This window comes from Cygnus atratus, chromosome 1 (assembly GCF_013377495.2).
Source record: "Cygnus atratus isolate AKBS03 ecotype Queensland, Australia chromosome 1, CAtr_DNAZoo_HiC_assembly, whole genome shotgun sequence".
In the NCBI taxonomy this organism is placed as follows: Eukaryota; Metazoa; Chordata; class Aves; order Anseriformes; family Anatidae; genus Cygnus; species Cygnus atratus.
This window is the reverse complement of record NC_066362.1, coordinates 74,428,335-74,451,734: the sequence shown is the minus strand read 5'-3', so window position 1 is coordinate 74,451,734 and position 23,400 is coordinate 74,428,335. Positions and strand designations below refer to the sequence as shown.

Sequence of the window (23,400 nt, the reverse complement as noted above, 5' to 3'; positions counted from 1 at the left end):
GGCACATTCACCACTTTTCACAGGGTACCTGCTGCCTTGCAAACTGAATTTTAAAAAATAGAGTAGACCAGAATTTGCCTGAGTGAAGTAGAATGGTATCAAGCCCATGGGGTGAGTAATTGTAAGGCAGTTATTAAGAAGGCATGGCCACAGTCCACATGGACAAATCTAAGTCTATGCAGCACTGTATCTGTAGCAACCTCCCTACTCTATAAACAAAACAACTGCACCTTTATCCACTTCATTTCTGTACTTGCAGAGGGAATGCAGAGATGAAAATACATGTGTAACAGCATGTGCACGTGCTCCTTACACTTGTCATTCATAAACCTTCTGCAGAACTCCTGAAATGTTCCTCTGTAGCTCATGGTTCTTAGGGAGCGGTGAAACTGGTAATAGGACACCACCAGGTCTTTGGGGTTGCGAGCCATGTATATTACCTACAACAGCGAGAGAAAATCTTAAAAGTTTTTTTTCCCCCCCATTTCCCAAAGCACAAACAACTGCTGCTGGTTCAGTTAAATAAACATGAATTTTTACCTTTGAATTGCCATTATGGAGGTCTGAAGGCAAAAAACGATATGGTAGGTGGCTTTTTATGAGGCGAGGAGATGTTAGTTCCTAAAATAAAGCAAAGAAACATTTCTTATTGTGTATTAGTTCTTGGCACATCCTGAGCTGTCCTGAGCCGTCATACTTGACGTCCTTTACCGTCCTGAGTCACATTCACTAAGTCACTTAAGTTAATAGGGGTCTGCAACTAGATAATAGGTCATGGAATTGCATCTTTTTTTTTTTTTAAATCAAAAGGACGGATAATGCATATGTGCAGAAATTGTAGAAATCGTTGTGTGGGGTTTGTTTGTTTTTGTTTTGTTTTGAAACTACTTCCATTTGTAGGACCTTCAAGAAGAGTGTAACTGTAGCATTATTGGTGTAACACTAACTTTGTTTCCTCTGATACTTCCACTAAAATTCTGTGAAAAAAGAAGCTCTAAATAAGGAGCTTCAGAAAATCCTTAACTTCTTAACTTCAAAATTATAACCCTGCAATTTTATCTTCAAAAATAGGCCTAGACAGTCGAGAGGTTTATCTTGAGAATATTAACACTTTTCAAACAGAAAGCACTTTTCTATCATAATTTCAGAAAAAAATGTCTTATGACACAATCTCTCAGGAGAGAAGAGCTGCATAAACTGGTATTAGATCAAGTTGCTAGCACATAGTATTCATAATGTGTAACCTCAAACTAAACCGCTCACTACTGCCACCACATATTTGCCGTGAAGTAGCACTGAGGTTTCACTGGAATAGGGTGACAGTGAAAAAGAAAAGCAACCTCTGACCCCTAAATGCTCTCAGCTTAAAAGCAGGCTGATGCTGCAGTTGTCAGTGACCAGAACTAGCTTCGATCTATCCATGCCAGCCTTAGCTAGCACAATTCATTAAGCACTGTAGAAGTTCTAGAATGGAGCCTAGTATTTTGGCTAATCATTCCAATATATGACTGTATTTAAAGTAGTTACAACAATAATAAAATCACACATGCCATGCCACTAGTCTGAGTAATTCTTAATAACATGGAAATCATTTCAAGCAGAATATTCCAAACTCCTCTAACTACACTACAGAGTCTACAGATTCACAGACCCTGGGTCTCTAAGGACCTAGATGTGCAAATCCAGAGTACAGGGTCTATAGATCCACAGATCTCTGTATGTGTAGTTCTTTTGCAAATTCAAGAAAGGGATCAAAGCAAATCAGTCGTATTTGGGGAGCTTCCAAGGAAAGGAGGCTTAGAACTCTTATTCAAGAAATCCATTCTCAAGATATTTAGGATGTTGAGAAACATGTTTTAAGACATTACATAGAGTATAAACAAGCTTAATAAAAGCAACTTCAAAATAACCCAATAATATTCTGAATCATTTCAACAAACTGAGCAAGTCCAGTGATGAAAAGGACAAGGACACAGGATGAGATGAAGTGATAAATATGGAGCCTACAAAAAAGATATCCAAATGCTGAAAGACTTTCTTTGCAATACATTGTACCTTGATGATGTCCAGACCAGGCTGAGGGTACTCTAGGACTGGAAGTTGTTCATCTATATTCATTAGTCCAATCTCATCTGGATCAGCTCCCTGACTCACTAGATAAACCACTTCCTGTAGCAAGCCTGTGCCTGCATAAACCAAACAATGAAAGAGAACAGATTGTATTACAGTTCTTATCTAAACAGAAGCATATGAAGGGAGACCTAGACATAGAAATAACGATAACTTTTGTCCTTAAGAGTCTGCTCTGAACTCAGTCTATAGCTACTGTTTTAATGTAGTATGTCTGCTCCCTTTGTTTTTTTGTTTTGTTTTTAAACACATGAAGATCTTTCACATAGAATATCTGAGGTTTATCTTTGGTAGTAACTTAAATAGAACTATATTTTTGTTTCCCAGTCCTTTTACCTGACTTGGAAAAGTATTTTTCCTGAATTGGAAAGCATTTTACATATACTGAGTCTTACCCTATGAATGTTAGTTAGGCAAATACTACTATCTCACTTTTAGAAATTAAAAAAAATGAAGCTGATAGAGGTCATCCAAGTTCATAAAATGCATTATAGTGGCTATACCGGGAAACAGCCACAGTGTCCTCTATTCTAAACAGCAGGCAGTTCTACTGTTACATAATTATTTGGGTCTATTTATACTTCCATTTTATAGATTGGATAAACCACTGACCACATCAATATGTAGTGAGTTAGTCATAAGCTTTAGAAGCCCTAATTATGTACCTCTCTCCGGTCTGAAGACACTTACAAAAGCAACCAATAAATAATATAGCCTTAATGACTGCACATTGGAAAGTTAAAAGGTATTTCAAACATAAGTTTGAACAGGGAAAATATTTCAACTGATTTCACCTTCAGGCAGGTAGGACTGGAAAGCAGGAAACACTCTAAACAGACTAACAAAATTCAGAGATATTCGCCAGGGCCTTAAAAAGAGAAAGGCATGGGCTTTTGGTGAGATGGAAAAACAGAATGAGATGAGATCAAGTTGATCTAACAGGCAAGGGACCCCATGGTTTAAAAGACAAGTCACGTGGACATGGGAAATCCTGGATACTGTGACAGACTTACCAATTCTTTAAGTGTTGCGAGTAGTAAAGAAAACGAGACCAGGATTTATTCTCTCGTGTTACCTAAAGGACCAAATAACCCAAACCTATCTGCTTCATGACCTTGGAAAGACTAGCTGCAAATCTAGAAATCATGCTTTTGGTCCCATTTATGTTGAAAATAATTTGCAAGTTGCAAGTAATTTGTAAATTCATTAAGTAATTCATGTTAGCTATTATGACTGTACACATGAACAAAGATACATTTTGCACAAATTCCTGTATGTTCTTCCAACAAAAAGAAAATTGCTGTATTATTCAGATTATTTTTTTAAATCTACACTAGGAGTAAGGAAAAAAAAAACAAAGACTCACATACTGTAGAGACTGGTTAGAGTGAACACAGTTTGGATGAAATATGAAAGAACACACCTCTCTAAAAATTGCTTTGGAAAATAAGTACTTTAAGACTTTGTTTCCTGACTGATTGGTGAGTAAATTAAAATTGCTTGAAAAAAATAAACTTTTACATTATCATCACCCAGAGACAGCTGTCACAGACTTAATACACACTTGCCCTTGAGGCTGTTCACTCTACTTTTTTTTTTTTTTTTAGAAGTCCAAGCATGTATTTTATGTATTAAAATTAACATTCATAGGGTACTTCAGTATCAGTCCTTGTGACTCTGAATAAGCACAACCCTTGTTGTCATTAAATATTTATTCTGACAGAAGACATCCTGGTTCTCTATAATTTATTTCTGTATTTCCAATTCTGCTTGCAAAAAAATGCTATTACAGCAACCTTGTTCCATGAAAGGAAAAGGAATAACTGTGTAGGGATAAACACTAACACCAGGACTTTCTAAGTCTCAATCTTTCTCCTCTTAGCTGCTCTCTAGACAAAAAGACGCCATTTCCACTGTGCCCCTGAATACAGGATGGATGCTGGGTTGAGGCAAGACTATGCTGAAAAATTCAGGAGAGCAGCATGTTCCCACCCAGCTCTTCACCAAGTCAACCAGGTAACTAGGAGGTAAAGGCTGAGAAGAACATTCCCCATGGCCTTACCTAGTTCTGCTCAGACCTGTGGCCATGTACTAGACTTGCCTTGGTTACCAGCAAGATCCACAGAGCACTGGAGAGATAGGAAAAGACCTGCTAAATATCTTATAATCCACATAGTTTGTAGGAGGCATGGGGAAGAAGGTTTCTGATTTGGAGGAAAATGAGCCTCTGGAAGCTCAAAAGTCTTCACTGTTTTCATCTAAATGTGCTTCCATCAAAAATAATTATTCATTAAGAGTAATGCTGGGCACATGGCAGACAAAAATAAAAATCTTGATCAAGTACAGGTTCTTTAAAACAGTACTTTGAATCTATGAACCTCAGTGCTAATAATAAGCACCCACATGCACATATACATAAACTACTATAGCTATGCATGATTCTATGATTCTATAGAATGCTGCACATACTCTAGCATCCTATTCTAATTCATATAGTGATAACTATTTCTGCAAACTCTTCTACAACAGGGAGGACTGTAAACTGATAGCATAGATATTTGGCTTCTGGCCAACCAGCAGGTTAGTTTCTCCTCCCTACAGATGCATTAGGATCTCTGATCCTGAATCATCCCACCCGTGAACTCTGTGCTAGTTTTCACTTTTTGTGTAAAAAAAACTTGTTTACAGAGAAAAATAGCTAAAACCATTTATATAAAATTATATATATATATATAAAACCTCTTCACATCTCTATTAGGATTAAGAACAACTCAAATTGAAATTACAGATATCAACAGAGCTGAACATTCTTTTGGTTTAGAAATGGTGGCTTAGCCTAGCAAGAGACAAATGGCAGCCCAAATTCCAGACCTAGATCCTAGGGCAGGATCTTCTACTCCATTTTCTAGATGCCCAAGCCTAGACTGGGGCTAGCAAAGTTTATTAAATTTGCCACCGTGGAAGGTGAATGCGAGTCTTCCATTGCTGCCCCTGACTTCCCATCTGGGTATAAAGCATATAGAAATTGTCTGTTTAAACCAACTGACAAACTGATGTCTGAAGTGTGAGAACCGCCATTTTATGGGGTTGGACCTAGAGTAAATTGCTGAAAATGAGATTTTCATAAGAAATTATGTGAATTGGGTATTAGAGTTGATTTAATCCCTCTGATAAACCCTGTGTATCACCAAACTTGGGCAGATCTAAATGATACAGAAAATTTCTTAGTAAAAGGGGCAATAATGACACTTGTTGGAGAGAAGAAGAAAGCTAAAGAAAATTAAAGAAAAGAAAATAAAGGAAGCTAAAGAAAAAAAAAGTGTAGAGTTTACCTTTATACTCCCCAGATTTCTGGCCTGGCTGCCAACTATGATGCATTGTCACTTGAGGGCTCCTCACTTTTTAAGTGAAATTAAAGGACCAGGTCACTAAGTGGAAAAGCTATCATTTATGTACACAAAGCCAAAGTTTTTTCTTGGAGCCAATCAGTGGATCTTGTGAATTCTCTAGTATTTTCTATCACCTTCTCCTTATGTTTCTGAATGCATGCACTTGTACGTGCATGCCTCACCTGGCATGGTACAGAAAGGGTGAACAGTCACAGACAAACAGGATTAATCTGTCAGCCTTTGGGCATGAGGCACCAGATGCAACGTTCATAAGTACCCAGTGATTCTATCCTGCCTTCTTCCAGCTGCTGCAGATCCACATTTCATCCTGGAAGAAGACTACTGTCCCTGCTAACTCCAAGGTCATATTGCCAAAACAGACATGGAATTCATTAAAGCCTATCCAATTTCAACTAAAATGAACCTAGTCAGCAGAGAAACTTCAGAGCGCTGTACCCGAGAAACACTCTTCCCTGAGAAGCTTTTCTGTTATGTCTATACAATGCCCCAGGAGAAGTAGTGTTCCAATTTATCGTATAATATCTGGAAAGAGATGGGATGGGAAAACAGCAGTAATAAGCTACTGCCAGAACCTGCAGGTTTTTAAGAGATCCTTTTAAATTACCTATGAACCTACATTTCTACTCTGCATAAGGGCATGTACAAAAGAAGCCCCATCACAGCAGTTTGAAACTGTGCTAGTTGGGCTGTGCTGTCCTTTGCAGCCTAATGATATACAGAATCAGGACTCACTAAGAATCCTTCCACCCCACAATCACCCCTACAATGAATGGGAACCCTCTTGCAAGGCCAGTGCCTCCGCAACACTAGCAAGGTTAGTTCATGGCCATAACGTCTCTGCTTATCAGTAAGCCTAACTGCTCCAGCAGCAACCAGACAGCATAGCAAGATAACCAGAACTTTGAAATACCTCGCAGCTATTCCTTTCTGTTTCTATACGTTATTTTCAACATCAAATACAGCCTCTGTAAGAGAGAGCATTATTTTTTAGGGCAAATGTTCTCTGGCTCCTCTCAGTACTTTCTGGCCACTGGCACACTCACATGCAGCTATTGCACCTCACAGATTTGTTCCAAGTGAAGTGGCAGATACAAAGATGGATGCCTCCTGTGAAATTTTCCTTCCCTCCATTGTTTCTACTGTAGTTTATTTCAGTTTTCTCCCCTCCACATCAGCTAACATGGGACAAGCCTGCAACTCAAAGATGTGAAGGTCTTTCTTGTAAGGAAAGTCATACTGAAAAACATAATAAATACTAATGTTAATATTAACAATTTTGTAGCACTCCCAATTAGTTGCACCTCATTTGATCTACCAGTGCTTGATCAAGTTTCAACTAATACAATGCAACAGACCCATTATGACTCATAGGTGTTTTTTTTTTTTTATAGCATTGGTAAACGTAGAGTGCTCATTAAAAATGAGGGCTGCAAAAGCTGTTACAGATTGGTCTAGCAAGTGCTATAAACCAATTCCCCACACAATTCTAATTGCCTGCAAGCTCATTCCCTTTTCACCAATTTCAGTGTACATCTGCAGGTAAGTATGGCAAATTCATCTTTGTCCTACAGTAGTGGAGGGAAAATTAGATTTTTCCATTAGAGGAAAATAAATAAAAACAAACCATAAAAATCTCTCTTCTTCAGGTCCATATGTCCTTGTTCTCCTACACCTTGGAATTCCAACTGTCCTAAGAATATGGATTTTTATTTTTATCACTTAGGGTTTTAATAATAAAAATTATATGTAGACCTTGACACCATATATTCCAATTCTTCTGTTCCTAGATGAGACTCATGATTCAGAATGAAGGCTGAAATTATGTTATATTGCCAATATTTTTGACTGCCTCATTAAGGTGCTGATTTTCAGAAGGAACTGAATACTCATGCTGAGATTAATGCCCCCTTTACTTGGCCTAAATGCCTCTAAATTCAATATTCACCTGTCAAAGGAATCTGTGGAACATGAGGAAACTGAATCCAGATCCTGAAACTGATAGCAACAGCTTAAACATATTTGGATTTAAAACAAATGTTAACTGTATGATTTCCAATAACATTCAGTAAGTAGGGTCTTGGCTTTTTAGACTTATTAATCAGTTTAGTTTTCATTTAAGCTAATGGCTTTTAAAAACAAAACTAATCGGCTAAATTCTGCTCGTCTTTCGCTAGACTTATATCAGAAAATACAGAACTGGGTCCATTAGGTCTGAACTGTGTTTTTAATGTGCAGCACCAGAGGCTGTAAACAGTATCCTATAAAAAGTGTATTCTACTTGGAGCTAAGAGGTACTTTTATTTGGTTAAAAAGCTATTGCTGAACTGTTTACACACATATTATCCTTAGAAGCATTACTACCATGTATAAGACAATAAACAATTACAAAACAGTGTTATTTTCAGTTCATGCATTAGTACTATTTTTAAAAGATGGCCCAAGTCCTAATTCTCCCTTACGTTAGGGCACTAACTACTCAAGTGAGTGTGGGATGAGAAGTGCAGAATGAACCACGGTGCATCCCAGACCAGGCACCGACTGCAAAGGCTTCACCATTGCCAAAAGCAATGCAGACGATGTGGTGTTTTCCACTCCTAGCAACAGCAACAGGAGCAGCTCAGAAAAAGGCCTCCTTACACTAGGAAGTGAAACATGCCAGGGCCTGTTCTCTGGGAGGACATGCTGGGCAGCCAAACCCGCATCCATAGAGATGAATTTCCCAAAAACAAGACAGCCTCATCTGTAGCTTCCTGGGACCTATCCCTGGCTCCAGCTACTTCCCACCCCATGTTGGGGAGCCTACTGTCTGGGAAAGGGCAAACTGTGCCAGGGAACGGGCTAGCAACAAAGCTATGCTGATGACAGCCTGCCACTGTTGGAGCCTCTGTCTTAGGTTTACCAGTGTAGACATGGAGAGCAGAAAACTGGATTGTCTGTGTTCCCTACTTTAGGCTTCATAAAACCAGAAGAAAAACAGCTTGAGTCACAAGCTCCCTAAAATCTCTATCCAAACCATGGTTATGCCAATCCACTCCAACAGGCAGTGGACCACAAGGCAAAGGCCTCTTGCTGGGGACAGTTGGGACAAAAAAATATTTCTTTCCCTCTCAAAGAAGCCACAACATCCTCACAGCCTCTGGAACTGCAGCAAGGAGTAGGTGCATACTACCAGCACTACAAACCAAGAGACAGGTCCACAGATTGTTTTTTTATCCCTAGATTTTGAGTAACAAGACGACACTGGTTTGTCTCTCTGCCTTTTGAATGATGAGTCAGGATTTATGCTCTCAAGCTTGTCCCCATATCCATGATTTTATCATACCTAGGTGTCCCAGAATTTGTTACAGGTTCTTCACTGACAGCTGATACTGGTTGGTAGCTGAGAGGGGAGAAGGACTTTACTCACGGCCATTCTCTTTAGGCCTTAGCTGGTCTGGTAAAATATGTCCATGTCCATGGATGCTTGTCATGTCAGTACCAGACGTCATCACCCATGGAGCAGCTTGTGTGAAGTTGTCCCAATTCATGTGAAACCACATCAGCCAAATTAGCTTAAGGAGTTTATCTTTTGGCATAAACTCACCTACCTAATTCTCCTTGAGACAAATGAGAATATATTCACACAAAATGCTCTGCAAGCAGTTCTTTAAGACAAACAGCAGGCTAAGGACACTAAAATCCTGCACTACTGCAGATGCTTTTAAAAGAGGTCATCTACCCATATCCTTAGATTAATCCTTGCTTTCTGTTTCCACTCACCAAATAAAATGTGCTGCCATGGTACAAGATAGCACAACACCCACCTTGTTAAAACAAAGAGAAAAAAAATGTATGGTATAACATCTCTGGAAGGAATATTACATGTTGGGAACATGGAAATAATACCTAGATCAATTAAAGCTGCAGTCTTGCTTGCTGCCTTACTATCTGACAGAATTACATCCCTCTTTACCCTTTCCACACTTATTCAAGGTTGACCAGGTCTAAAGTCAACCTAGTCCATTCAGTTGTCACCTTCTTTCCTTGGGCTTCTCTCTGAACATCCTACTTTGGACATCCTCATGACGCAATTCAGAGAAACAAGCCCTTCGTAACAGCAGTGCGAGCACCGGATCATGCAGTTATGCGAAAGGGTAGGCCACCAGGAGAGTAATTCATGGAGGAAAGACTGCTTTTATTGCTTTTATTTTATGCTACCAGGCAGATTCTGTCTCAAACATCTGGAAATTATCTGGCAAACTCTGGCCATATAAACTAGCAATGATAATTCTTCACAATGTGCCAATGGTGTATTACTAGACTTTCAAGTCCCACTTTCTCCCTGGAGCACACATAAGATACATGCAGTTACCTCAATCTTACCTCAGCTATATCCCAAGCCCTGCTTTCTCTGCAGTCCTATTCCCCCAGTCTTTTAAAGCCTACATGGAAAAGATGACCCAACTGCACCACTCGTTACCCCAGCAAGAGCTCAACTTAATCTCCAGCAATAAGTCCCCCCATGGCATCAAATTCACCTCCATTTTCACACAAGTAACAACACTGTACCAAGGATAAGGCAGAAAAGAACACTGCTGTGATGACAAGTCATTGTTTTTTAAATCACCCTGAAGGACTTAATCATATTAAAGAGAAGTCCTTAATTACCCTAAGCACCACTGATTTCTAGGACAACTATATCACTTTGTCTTGTAATGTTGTAATACAATACAATGTTGTAATACAGACTGCAGCTAAATGCAGCGAAGGCAGGAGACAACAGGGCTTCCATATCAGAAACTTGTGTTGAGGTTGTTCTCATAGCATTTGTGGTGACTGTCACCTCTTGAAGTGCTTTGGTTGGCATTCAGACTTGTGTAGCGAACAGAAATGCAATTGTATGCCTCCGTTTCAATCCCTTCCAGGAAAATTGTTGGACAAAGCTTGCCTACACATTAATGTATATTTGCATATATTAGGTGGTTAAATCACAAGAAGGCAGCATACAGTGTCATGTGAAAGCACTGAAAATACGAGCTGTATGTGCAAAAAAAATGGAAAAGAGGCATATTGTTGTTTCAGAATTTCTAGGAACATTTTTAACCTTCCATGCATGAGACTATGTAGTCTCTTTAGTCAGCTATTACTTGTATAAGATCAGGGAGTAAACCATTTTGTCTCAAACAGAATCACCCTCAAATGAACGCTGCCCATCGTAAGAGCTGCCCTGAGCAAAATCATTCTTTGCAAGGTACCCATGCCCCCACTCATATTTAACACACTCTCATTCCCTCTATCTGCTGAACTGAAGTTTTAGGCAAGCTACAGTCATTTCTATTCTGCTATTGCTCTTCAAATTAGAAACGGATATAGATCTAATCGGGAGTACAAAAGGGGATCTGCCAATCTGTATCACCATGGGTTTTCTCAGTATTGCTGCAAAATCCTTGAAGAGAGCACACTATTTCTGATAGAAAGCGCTGTTGATCCAACAGAAGCACTCACATTGATCATTATTAATGTGCACTTCAACTACATATGCATAGAGCAATCCAATTTTAGCAATACCTGCAGCAGTTCTGTGCTACTCTGGCAACCCTGATCAGCAGTAAATAGGCTTTTAACTGTATAGTTAACCTGGGTTTATGATTGCCTTGCATCAGCAGGACATTGCAAATCAGCCACTGTACTGGCAAATCTGAACTGCTGTGTAGGTAGTCAGTGTGTATCTTCTGAACATGTGTCTCATCTCGTCTGCTTCACATTTGTCTCATTTTGTTGGCTTGGATGAATTTATTACTCACATACTTGGACACAGTGAAGGGCTAATTCTGCACCCTTGTCTGTATCCCATATGGTGATCTGATATCATTACACATCATCCAGAACTTGCAGCCTTATACAGGATGATGGCCTTCACATCCTGCACTATAAATGGTGGGTGGGTAAAAGCACATGAAATTAACTTGCATTTTTTAAATTATAGATGTACTGTGGCATTTATTAACAAAAACCTCTTGGTAGTTGGTTCTCCACTGCTCCTCCTTTCACTTTATATCCTCTACTATCTCAGCCACTGCCTCAGACTTAGCTAGCTAAACATTTCTTATACACTTTCTGCCTCTGATATGCTTCCTTTCTGCCATTTCTCAGTACCGTGCATTTTCCTCGCAGTGGGTCTCATAAGCCTATAGTCTCATTTGACCAAAATGAGATAAATGAATGTTTCCAAATGTTTCATCTGCCATGCCATGTGTGTCTGTGCATATATTGAGCAAAACATTTTTCTTGCTACTGAATCTGCAATGTGTTACAGGATTAATATATAACATAAATGGTTTATATAGTCTGTATCAGTCTGTAAAGGACTTTGGTATACAGAACCCTAATTATTTCAGCTCTTAAGCCCCATCTCTCCAGATTCTCCAAAGTGTTACTGAAATTTTGAACAGGCTGAAAGTGATTAGATGCTGGGTGCTTCATGTTATTAATCCTTTGTTTGTTGCTCCCTTCCACCAAGCTAAAAAATAAAAACATTCCCATACAGTGGTATTATTATATGCTCAGCTCTAATACCTAGATGTTTGATTCAAATTTAGAGCTATAATTTGCTAGTTTATCTACAAAAATATAGATGGTAGATGATACCTTTTCTCTAAGAGAATTTCTAGTCATTATACATGAAACAAATTCTGTCAGAGATGAAATACATCCATATGCCTCCAATGGAAAATGCAGACAAAATGCTTAAATAACTTATCCAAGGTCAGAGAATCTGCAGCAAAGAAATCATACCAAATGTCCAGCATACAAAAACTTGCATCACTTCTGAAGCAGCACTGATGGGACAATGCAGGCAGTAGTTTCTTCTCTCCAATATAGGGTGTTCAGTTGAGTAGTAATTTAAAGAAGAAAGAAGTCGTTTAATAAAAGATTGCATAATAAGAATGAAGAATCACATGTGCTTAACCTAATTCAGTCTAATGTTCAAGTATTTTGCTTTCCTTCATTAACATCTTCACTATGAAAGATGAACATTAATCACACAATCACAGAATCGTCTACGTTGGAAGAGACCTCCAAGATCATCTAGTCCAACCTCTGACCTAACACTAACAACTCCTCCACTAAACCATATCACTAAGCTCTACATCTAAACGTCTTTTAAAGACCTCCAGGGATGGTGACTCAACCACTTCCCTGGGCAGCCCATTCCAATGCCTAACAACCCTTTCAGTAAAGAAGTTCCTCCTAATATCCAACCTAAACCTCCCCTGGCACAACTTTAGCCCATTCCCCCTCGTCCTGTCACCAGGCACGTGGGAGAATAGACTAATCCCCACCTCTCTACAGCCTCCTTTAAGGTACCTATAGAGAGCAATGAGGTACCCCCCGAGCCTCCTCTTCTCCAGGCTGAACAATCCCAGCTCCCTCAGCCGCTCCTCATAAGACTTGTTCTCCAGACCCCACACCAGCTTCGTTGCCCTTCTCTGGACTCGCTCGAGCACCTCCATGTCCTTCTTGTAGTGAGGGGCCCAAAACTGAACACAGTACTCGAGGTGCGGCCTCACCAGAGCCGAGTACAGGGGGGACAATCACCTCCCTAGACCTGCTGGCCACACTGCTTCTTATACAAGCCAGGATGCTGTTGGCCTTCTTGGCCACCTGAGCACACTGCTGGCTCATATTCAGCCGACTATCAACCAATACTCCCAGGTCCTTCTCTGCCAGGCAGCTTTCCAACCACTCATCTCCCAGCTTATAGCGCTGCTTGGGGTTGTTGTGCTCCAGGTGCAGGACCTGGCACTTGGCCTCATTGAACTTCATACAGTTGACCTCAGCCCATTGGTCCAGCCTATCCAGATCCTCCTGCAGAGCCTTCCTTCCCTCGAGCAGATCGACACACGCACCTAACTTGGTGTCACCTGCAAACTTACTGAGGGTGCACTCAAACATGAAATGAGAATGAACTGGGTTGAGCTGATTTACATAATTTTCCTAATTCTTTAGTCTTTGAGGTCATTATCATCTATCTAACCCAGTCAATACTGATTTCACATACGGGGAGAAGGTGGGCAGGCTGAGGAGCATTCGGGATTCGGAGAAAGAGGTCAGCTGGTGGGATCATACTCTTACCATCCCTGAGACAGAAGCATCAGCTAACCACAACACAAATGAAGGATCTCCTACTCTCTCACCACCAGGCAGTAGAAGGGGACTTAAGAGATGGGGAAATGGAAGCAGGTTTCTGTTCAGGGTGGCTAGTGAACCCCACTCCGCTACTTCACCTTCCCAGGTGCTTTTATTCTACAAGGTATTAGGCTCTGGAACTCGATGGACAGGCAAATGATGATGTGGATGAAGGTCAATCCAGGTTAGAGGGATCACCTGGGGCAAGTCAGCCTACCCCCAGTATCATGACTCTCTCTGTCACAAGAAAAAGAAAGGTTGTTGTCATAGGTGACTCCCTTATGACGGGAACAGAGGGCCCCATATGCCAACTGGACCCGACCCATAGGGAAGTCTGCTGCCTCCCCAGGGCCTGGGTAAGAGACATTACTAGAAAACGCTAGCCCGGTATGGCCCTCTGATTACTATCCTTTATAGTTTTTTCACGTCAGCAATGAGAACTTTTTTCATGTAGCAAAAAGAAGTCCAAGGACAATCAAAAGGGACTTCAGGGCCTTGAGGCAATTAGTTAAAGGATCAGGTACACAGCTAGTGTTTTCTTCTATCCCTCCAGTACCAGAGAGCAACATTAAAAGAATTAGGCAGACCTAATACGTAGCTCCAAGGCTGGTGTCACCATCAGAATTTGGGGGTTTTTGATCATGGGATGGTCTGCACAACACCAGGCCTGCCGGTGCCTGACAGGACACACCCTTCTCAGAGGGTGAAAAGGATGTTTACTCAGGAGTTAGCATGGCTGAGTTTTAAACTAGTTTTGAAGGGGGAAATGAACAAAAACAGGCTTGCTGGTGATAAGCTACAGGACAGCATGCCAAAACAAAGTGTGGGGTACAGTGAAGCACATTTGAAATAATTCTACACAAATGCATGCAGCCTGAGGAACAAGCAAGAGGAGCTAGGAGCCTTGGCTCTGACCCAAAGCAAAACCTGGTGGGAAGTCATGTGACTGGTGTGTTAAAACAAACAGTTACAGACTCTTCAGACAGGACATGCAGGACAGATGAGATGGGGGGTTGGCACCGTATGTAATGGAGGGCTGGGCTGTACAGAGCTTGCCATTGGTGATGACAACATAGTTGAGAGTCTCAGGGTAAGAATTAAGGGACAAAAAAGTAAAGCAGATGTCACTGTGGAAGTCTACTACAGACCACCCTGCCAAGATGACAACACTGATGAATTATTCTTTAAGGACACCTCTAGATCTGCCACCCTTGTCCTTCTGCGTGACTTTAACTTGGCAGATATTAGCTGGGAATACCACACAGCTGATACAAACATATCCAAGAGATTCCTAAAACTCCTTGATAACTTATTGGCACAGGTACTAAGGGAGCCAACCAGGAAACGTGTCCTCCTTGATTTGTTGCTTGTAAACAGAGAGGGTCTCATGGGTGAAAAGGCAATTGGTGGCTGTCTTGGCCGTAGTGACTCTGAAGTAGTTGAGTTTAAAATCTTTGGTGATAGGAAAAAAACTGCCATGACAACTTGAACCCTGGATATGGGAAGAGCAGACTTCAGGCTCTGCATGGAACTAGTTAATAACATCCCACAGGCAACTGCTTTTGAAAGTATTGAGATCCACCAGTGCTGGTCACTTTCTAAGTACAACCCCTTAAGAGCACAGGAACAGACAATTCCAAAATATCAGAAGTCAAGCAGGTGGGGCAGAAGACTGCCTTGGCCTAGCAGGGATCTTTTTCTAGAGCTTAGGCAGAAAAATAAAGTGTATGGCCACTGGAAGCAAGGTCAGGTGACATGTAAGGACTACAGGGATGCTGCTTGCATTGTAGACACAAAATTCACACAGCCAAAGCTCAGAGTTGAAGTTGGCCAGTATCACAGGAGACAATAAAAAGAGCTTTTTAAAATATGTTAACAGTAAAAGGAGGACCGGAGATAACATTGGTCTGTTACTTGATGAGAAGGGTCACCTCATAAACAGGGACATAGACAAAGCAGAAACATTTAATACCTTCTTCACTTCTGTCTCCGGTACCAATGAGGACCACGACTGCAGTAGTGATAAACTCCCAGTGAGCCCCCAACTTGTGCAGGATCTGCTGTTCCAGCTGGATGCATGCAAGTTTTTTCCTCTTCCCTGAGTCTTCTTTCACAAAGCAAGTCACTTGAGTTTTACACTACTTCACAGTAGGGAAGCAATTATGCTAGAGACCCAGCAATACCTATTAGGTAACTAGAGAATTCTTCCTCTTCTGAACCATTTGTTCTTTCTCTAGTAAGATCTCTTCACTGTCTTGAAGAATGACTCATGAGAGAAACATGAGAAAAACACTGCTAGCTAGATAAAAAAAAAACAAGTTTTCCTAATGACAGATCTTTCCTCACCACCTTTAGTTCCTGCTTTACGCGTGTAAGGACCTATTCAATTCTACTCCCACTGAAATCAAGTCAAATGCATCAGTGGCAAACATCTCATTGTCTTCAATTCCTTATTATTTGACATTTTTATTTATAATTTCTTTGCCTAGTAATAGTTAGGACTGAGTCAATACCAGATGATATTATGAGCTATATACAAATAAAACAAAAGATAATCCCATTTCAAAAGGGTTTTCAAAGCGCAGGAACCCAATGGCCCTGACCCCTACAAATAATTGTGTATTGGTCTTGCTTTCCTGCACCTGGGTGGTCCTCAATGGAGTGAGCTTAAGAAGCAGTGTACTTACTCTTTTAATTGTTGGAAAGAATAAGGCTTCAGTCACCAAAAACCAAGAGCATGAAATCAAATTCAAATGTACCCTATATATCAGTCCCTATAATGACAGTTCACAGAACACTTCTCCATCACCCAATGCAGTTTGCTGACTCCTTTTTGTTTGCGCAAGAAGTCCATTCTTTCTGACTAGCTGGAATAGAACTGAAGCACATTCATACCGCATTAAAGATGTTGGATATCTGAGCTTTACAAATTACTTAAGATAAGGAGAAACTGAAAAAATATGATGGGATTGGAAGAGAGAAATAGTAAGTACCACCATTCTGACTTCCAAAATATTAACTTGTTCATGAAACTAACATAGGCATGGTATTGTTGTAAGTCACAGGAAAGAGCTTGTAAGCATGCATAATATTGCCTCACAAAACAGAGGACAAAGGAAAAAAATCCCAAATGTATTTTGTGTAAAAATCTCTCGATTTTTAAGCCAACCTCATGACTTCTCAAGTCATGTCTCTGGGCCAGTAACACTTGAATTCCCTCTTAAAACATAAACCAATTTAAAACAAACTGATTAAACTCAAGTGACCAAAATCCTGCATAGAGAATAGGATTATAAATCCAGAATAGCAGAATGTGGCTATTCTGCAAGATAAGAAACTGTTGTCAAAATATAACAACAAAACTCTTGGGAAGAGTTCCTTATGAGAACACTGGAAATTAAGGCAAATCAACCAACTTAATACACAAAACATCCACGTGGACGCCCTTGTTCCCTGAGGAGCCTTACTCCAACAGCATAAGGCTTTCTTAAACCTGCTATTAACCAGGGTAAACCTCTGCCACCCACTGCAGCTGACTCTTCGCTGTCTGACAGCTCCCAGCCCAGAAACTCCCACAGACTGGGCACATCCTTGGGCAACCTTTCAGCCTGATTCTCCTCTCGTTTATGTCTGCACAAATCAGGACTGTCAGCAGTGTTGGCCCTGTGTATGTCTGGGTCAGTGTGAAGAATCTGATTCCTTGTGCTCAGGCTTATCAGTCTGCCACATTATGCAGGGGCAACTGGAATGCGTTAGCCAGCGAGGCAGCAACATGGGTACCTCAAAAAAGTACAACTTACCAAGCCACAGCTGGGGTATGCTAATGGGCAGGTAAGAGGACACAAACACTCTGATTCCCTGACATAATACAATCACCGCAGCTCTGTGCAGACCTGCAACCTACTCACTGATTGCTATGTCAGGTCACTGCAGATACATTAGCTAGTGAGCTAGATGTCTGCAGAGTGCAGGACACCCCTACAAGCACAGCTCATGTGCAGCCATGTAAACCTAACCAAGCAATAATGCTCTTTATATTGAAGGGTATTATTATGCAGTACAGTAACATTCAAAGACCTGAACCAGAAACCAGCCTTGCTAGTTAAGTGTAACATCCCTGCCAAGAAATCACATAATCTGAGGACAACAAGAAGGATGGGATTGGAGAAGACAAAGCACAACTTCCACAGGAGACACAGTCATTTGGTATAATTTTTTACAGTATATTTATTAAAGACATTTTTCCACTGTATTTTATAATATAGTCCCACAGACAATTGAAACTGATCAGAAGGTGAAGGGAAAAAAACAACTGCCTAGAAATAATAAGTCCCTGAATGAATTTCACAGCCAAAGAAAAGCACATGAATCTCCATCCCCAATGGTTCAAGCCTCCCTTTGCCTGAAGTGTAGCAGCGTGAGTGCTGGGTCTGATACAAATAATATTCTAGATGTTGATTAACAGAAGGCTGTTGATTTTAAGAGGAAAATCAGACAAGCAAGGAAAGTGGGGGTTACACTGAAATTTCTATGTCTGGTTCACAGCCCAGAAGCTTCTTCCACTGCTCTAACCATCAAAGGATCAAAGAACTGTTTTCCCTACAATGAAAAAAAACATGAGGCACATGGAAAGAATAACAGATTACACTACAAGGGAAATGGAAGAATGTAGACAGAGCCCCAGCACGTGGCAGGGAAAGGGGATGGACAGAACAATAAACAGAGCTCCTCCCGGCCAGGGAAGGGAGGATGGGAGGGATATCACTGTCCCAGAAAGAGGTGTTAGATTCAGGAGCACTGGAAATAGAAGAGGATAAGAGACTGGCGTGCCTGCAGTCGGAGAGGTATATACAACAGGAGGAGGCACAAAACCCATGATGCGTATAATGCACTTTATCAGCAGGTACAATGAGAAGCAAGACTTTCTTCTGTACATACAGAATCTTTTATGCAAATAAAATAATGGCAAACTCAAACGAACCTTCTCCAGTTCATTTCATACATGACTGAAGGTAAGTGTTAAGAAAGAATTTGAAAGATGAGAACTCAATGAATGTACACACAGGAAAGCTGTCCTTGAACTGATGTGCAAATTTACTGTTGGTACTTCATTAAGCCTAAGGCCTAAAGTCAGCCATCATATTCCCTACAAACTATTGGGTAGTTACTGAAATTCAATGCTGCAAGAAAAATTCAAAATGTTGTCTATAAAAAGACAGACCTACAGACAGCTGAAGTCCATATCCAGCACTCACATTTCACAGCGGACAAGATGACAGAAGAGCAAGAGTTCTCAAGAACTGACTGGACTTAAAGCTGATACTTGCCCAGCAACTGACATTTTCCCACACAGAACTCCGGAACATTTGGCAAAATAATCAAAACTGGAGAGACAACTCTGCTATTAATGTAAATAGCTCACTTTAACAAATTACCAGTTTTACAAAAAGGCATTAATTTGTGGGCTTTGACCCAGGAACATAAAATGCACACTGATGCGGAACAGGTACAAGAGGATATTAAGAAAGCTTGCCACTGCACATCAGTTATGATTAAAGCAAACAAAGATCTACAGTCAAGGGTTAGCATCATAAGCCACAGCAAAATACCTAAGTGAACTTGGAGTCAGTACTATACTTTAGGTGCTGATTTAATTCCACTGAAATCGTTGACCTTAATTAACAGACAGTCTAACTCTTGGCATGGTGACTGAGGAAATACCATGAAAGAATTTGCTTGTTCATTAATTCTGTAGTTTATTACATTCATAGAGAAGAATTTTAATTTTCAAGTAGGGTACAAAACCCCCACAGTATGAGAGGGTTCCAGGAAAGTTATTAGAGAGGAAGCACATTGTACCTCTGTAACACTGCATCTCATCTGTGAAGCAACCTGTTGTGTGGGCTCCAATTATTTAATGCTATATAGAATAGTATTACTATACACTTGCAGTTACCATAAATCTCATTACACCCTGCTCAGCCTGCCCATTCTACACTACAAACTTGCATGAAAAATGAAACCTGTGACTTGATCTTTTCAACAGAGCAGAAGCCCACCTGATTTTAAGTCATGTACCATGACAAAAAGGGTTTCTGTAATTACAGTCCTAATATATACATATGTAAAAGCATACATGCACACTGACATATTTACATATGTCTGTTTAAATGGGTCTCTGGGTTTTAGGCACAAGCTCATCCCACTCCAGCAGCTACCAGAAGTTGTTACCATTGATTGGATGCAGGTGTTAGGATTAAAGATGTAGGCAGTATCATTATTTAAGCACCCATCAGTGGAAATCACATTAAAACAGAGTCATCTTCCATTAGGCTTATTACATTACTCCCAGTAAGGCCACTGGTACATTCAGTTTTCTACCATTATTGGACCAGCTTTTTCCTGGATCACTCCCAACTTGTCAATATCCGTAACTATTTCCAAGCAATGTCTCCATCTCATGTTTAGAGCAGCAGCATCACAGAGCATGTCTTCAAAATGGCATACATACTTCTACATCAGTCACTAGGAATACTGAAGCAGTCCTGACACCCCCACCCCACCCCCCGGAAACATAGACCATAAGCCACTTGTATATTTTCTTTGCCAGATAAGCCAACACACAGTCAAAAGCTACTGATAGAGCCTTTTGATATTAAGTTATGGTACAGGGCTCAGTAGGAGCTAGAAACTCTTGCCTCTCTCACATCTAGCAGAAGGGCTTGTTTGTGTATTTCTTCCACAATTTGAACAGATGGAAAGGTGGTGAAACAATGAACATGATTTACTTTCATAAAAGTTTTCCATTAAACCTATCTGAAATTACTGTATTTTTCTCTTCCTAAATTTCTGTTGTCAAAAATACTCTTGAAATTTTGTTCAAATGTAATTTATTAACAGAAATTAGGTAAGTGGGTCCCAAGCATGTTTTACATTTGAAGATTCCCCAAGAATGCTGAGGTATTTCATCCCTATTAACTATATTTTGTGCATGAAACATGTTTTGTAAAACTACTTTCTTCCATTATGAGAATTCTGATCAGCTCCAGTTAACAGAAAAATCTGTCAATGCTGTTGAGAGACAGGAGGATGAAGCTGTAGTTAAGGTAACGGAGAAGAGCATGTGGTTCTGGATTCAGTTTCTGGCTTTGATGTAGACTTCCTCTAGGGCCTTGGGTAAATCCATGGAAACCATATTTGGGTTGTCTAATTTCTAGTGACAGGCCTGTCCCTAGTCAGCAAACCCTTTCACAGTTGATTCAGAAACCCTAAATAAGGCACCAAGCCATAAGCCATGTAGGATCAGTGGACAAAACAAGTTCCATGGGTTTCAGAAGACCTCAGGCCACCTGAAGGTGGACTGTTGCCTCCTGGAGCTTGCAGACATTATGATTGTGTTTTAAAGCCTATTCCCATGACAAGAACAGACTCAAGACCCATCATAAATATACTCTGTCCTAGCAAGTAAAATACTATGGCACCTATTTTATCGCAAGGTGAGGCTGCCCCTCCAGTTCCTCCACACAACTCTGTACCTCCAGCTTTGGTGCTCTAGTTCTCCACCTCCCTTTTCCTCAGCTTTCACACTGTTATTAAACTCTCCTATAGTAAAGCACTGCCTCTAGCTTTGTAAGTGAGCAGTTGCTTGTCACTGACCTCAGCTGGGGTCCTGAGGGACCTACTATATTCACAAAATAATAGCAAATTATACATGATTATGCAAGTTGGCTTTCCATGGCCAACTGTATAGCCATCAAAGCTAAATTATTCCCAGGTGATGTATTACAGCTATTTTGTGCCTGGCTGCTAGAAACTGAGGTTAGGTGTGGATATTTAGCAGTTTGTCAGTGCAAGGTTGGGGTGCTGTACTAACAGAGGTGCACAGATTCACAAAATAAAGTCTTAAAACTGAAAGAATTAAATTGTGTGCTTCCTGTACGCTATATAAGTCTTTACAAGAACAATAAGGATGCTGTTACCTTGTCCTAGTCCTAGCATTCTGGGGGCCATTTGCCAGCCTACAAACTAGCCCTATCCTCTCTAATGCATGCATCTGTCAAGCTCTAGCTTGTCTTTAATAGCATAATTTTTAACCAAATGTTAAAAAAAGTGAAGATATTTAAAACTCCTTGAGAAATGGCATCGTAACAGATGTTGCTTTTTTGAAAATGTATTTGTGAGGCAGCAGACTGAGGAGAAACAGCAAAGAACCCTTCGTAAAGCAAAATAATAAGAGCTAGTCAGTAAGCTGTGATACTGAAACATTTCACAAGGGCATTTACAGAGCTAACATCTGTTATCTCCAGTGGACTTTGAATTTTCTAGAAAGCGATCATCCTGTTACCAGGAAAAAACCTCACTCAAGAAAGGGCTTCAGCAAGAAGCCGTTGTGTTTGCTGCTGGTTTGCTCGGCCGCCTCGCCGAGCTACCATATTTCCGCCTCCGTGAGGGCAGCACCGCATCCCCCCGCACCACTTTTAGCCGTTTCTGCACGGGAATCCCGGAGCTGGCAGCAGACGCCCCGGCGGCGTGGGGCCGTGCCGGCGGCAGCGCAGAGTGCCCGGGCACACGTCCCCGGGGGGCTGGTGCCCGCCTACCTGACTTAGGATAGGTGACGATCCAGACGTCGCTGTCCCTCACCGGGAAGTTGGCGATCTCCTCCATCTTCCCCCGGCAGAAGGGCGGCAGCCGCACGCCATTGTACTCGAAGTACTTGCTCTCGAACTCCCCCGGCGTGCTGGGGGTCTCAGCCTCGCTCTCCGCCATCCTCGCCCTGGCTGGCAGAGATGGAAGTGACCGGGGGGGAGGGAGGTGCGGGAGCGCCTGGCGGCAGCGGGCAAAGCGAGGACCAGGCCCCGCCCCCGCGCACGCCCGGCGAAAGGGGGAGCGGGAGCGCGCGCTGATGTCATGCGCGGCGCCGCCAACGGCCGCCAAGCGCCGGCCGCGGGGCCGCACAGGGGGATGGGGGGGTCCCGTCAGCCCTGTGCCGCTGGCAGGGTGCAGGCCGTCCCCCTTGTCGGGGAGGCAGACCTCAGAGAAGCGGCTGTCCGTTTGCATTCCTCGTACTGCCCAGGCTGAGCCCCAGAATTGTTTCTTACACAGCACAGTCTTCATCCTGCATCCCTTTTCCCGCTCCTTAGGTGCCAGCTCTGTAGGGCAGCAGCCCAGGGGGGTGCTGCATACTGGCTCCAGCCTGATCCTGCCCCAGCAGGCACAGCTGCCCCCAGCAAAGCCCTTTCTGACTCGCTCCCTACAGCACAGCTTACTACCAGCACTGCTGGTACTGCCTGATAAAGATACAGCCATTATCAGCTCCCACTTCACCCCTACCCTGACGGGCAGCCCCATCCACACAGTTCCTAACACCTCAGCTGATGCTTGGGCCAGAGCTTAAATAGCATTTCCCTCCCTGAGCCTGTAGGTTAGCACCCAGGTGCTGCTGTTCAGGGTATTTAAGGCCTGCTGGCACCTGACAGAAAAGTATAAAAGGTCTACCCCCCAGTTAAACTCTCTTTATATTAAAGAAATCAGGAGAATTTTAGCTGTTTTGCCTGGTATGGATGAAAAGCCAGCAGTTTGATAGACTTAGGCCTCTGTTAGTTCCAGGAAGGTTAGTAAAGAATTTTTATTTGCTTCTTTTAATGGTTGTTTGGCTGTGTGTATGCTTCTAAAATGATGTTAAAGTATAACA

The 23,400-nt window shown here is 41.5% G+C and overlaps 1 protein-coding gene across 2 annotated transcripts in view; it reads right to left on the bottom strand.

Annotated features, from left to right (window-relative positions):
- The window catches only part of SULT4A1 (sulfotransferase family 4A member 1), a 33,207-nt gene extending 10,628 nt beyond the window's left edge, over nucleotides 1-22,579 (bottom strand). For both annotated transcript variants that reach the window (XR_004779312.2, XM_035550943.2), the window contains exons 1-4: nucleotides 22,307-22,579; nucleotides 2,056-2,186; nucleotides 541-621; nucleotides 314-440 (exon numbers count right to left, since the gene is read on the bottom strand). Coding sequence is in view for 1 of the 2 variants with exons in the window: in XM_035550943.2 (XP_035406836.1) it covers nucleotides 314-440; nucleotides 541-621; nucleotides 2,056-2,186; nucleotides 22,307-22,475 (508 nt within the window). In the remaining variant the exon portion in view is untranslated. The remainder of the gene's footprint in view (nucleotides 1-313; nucleotides 441-540; nucleotides 622-2,055; nucleotides 2,187-22,306) is intronic.
- Nucleotides 22,580-23,400: the final 821 nt, after the last annotated feature.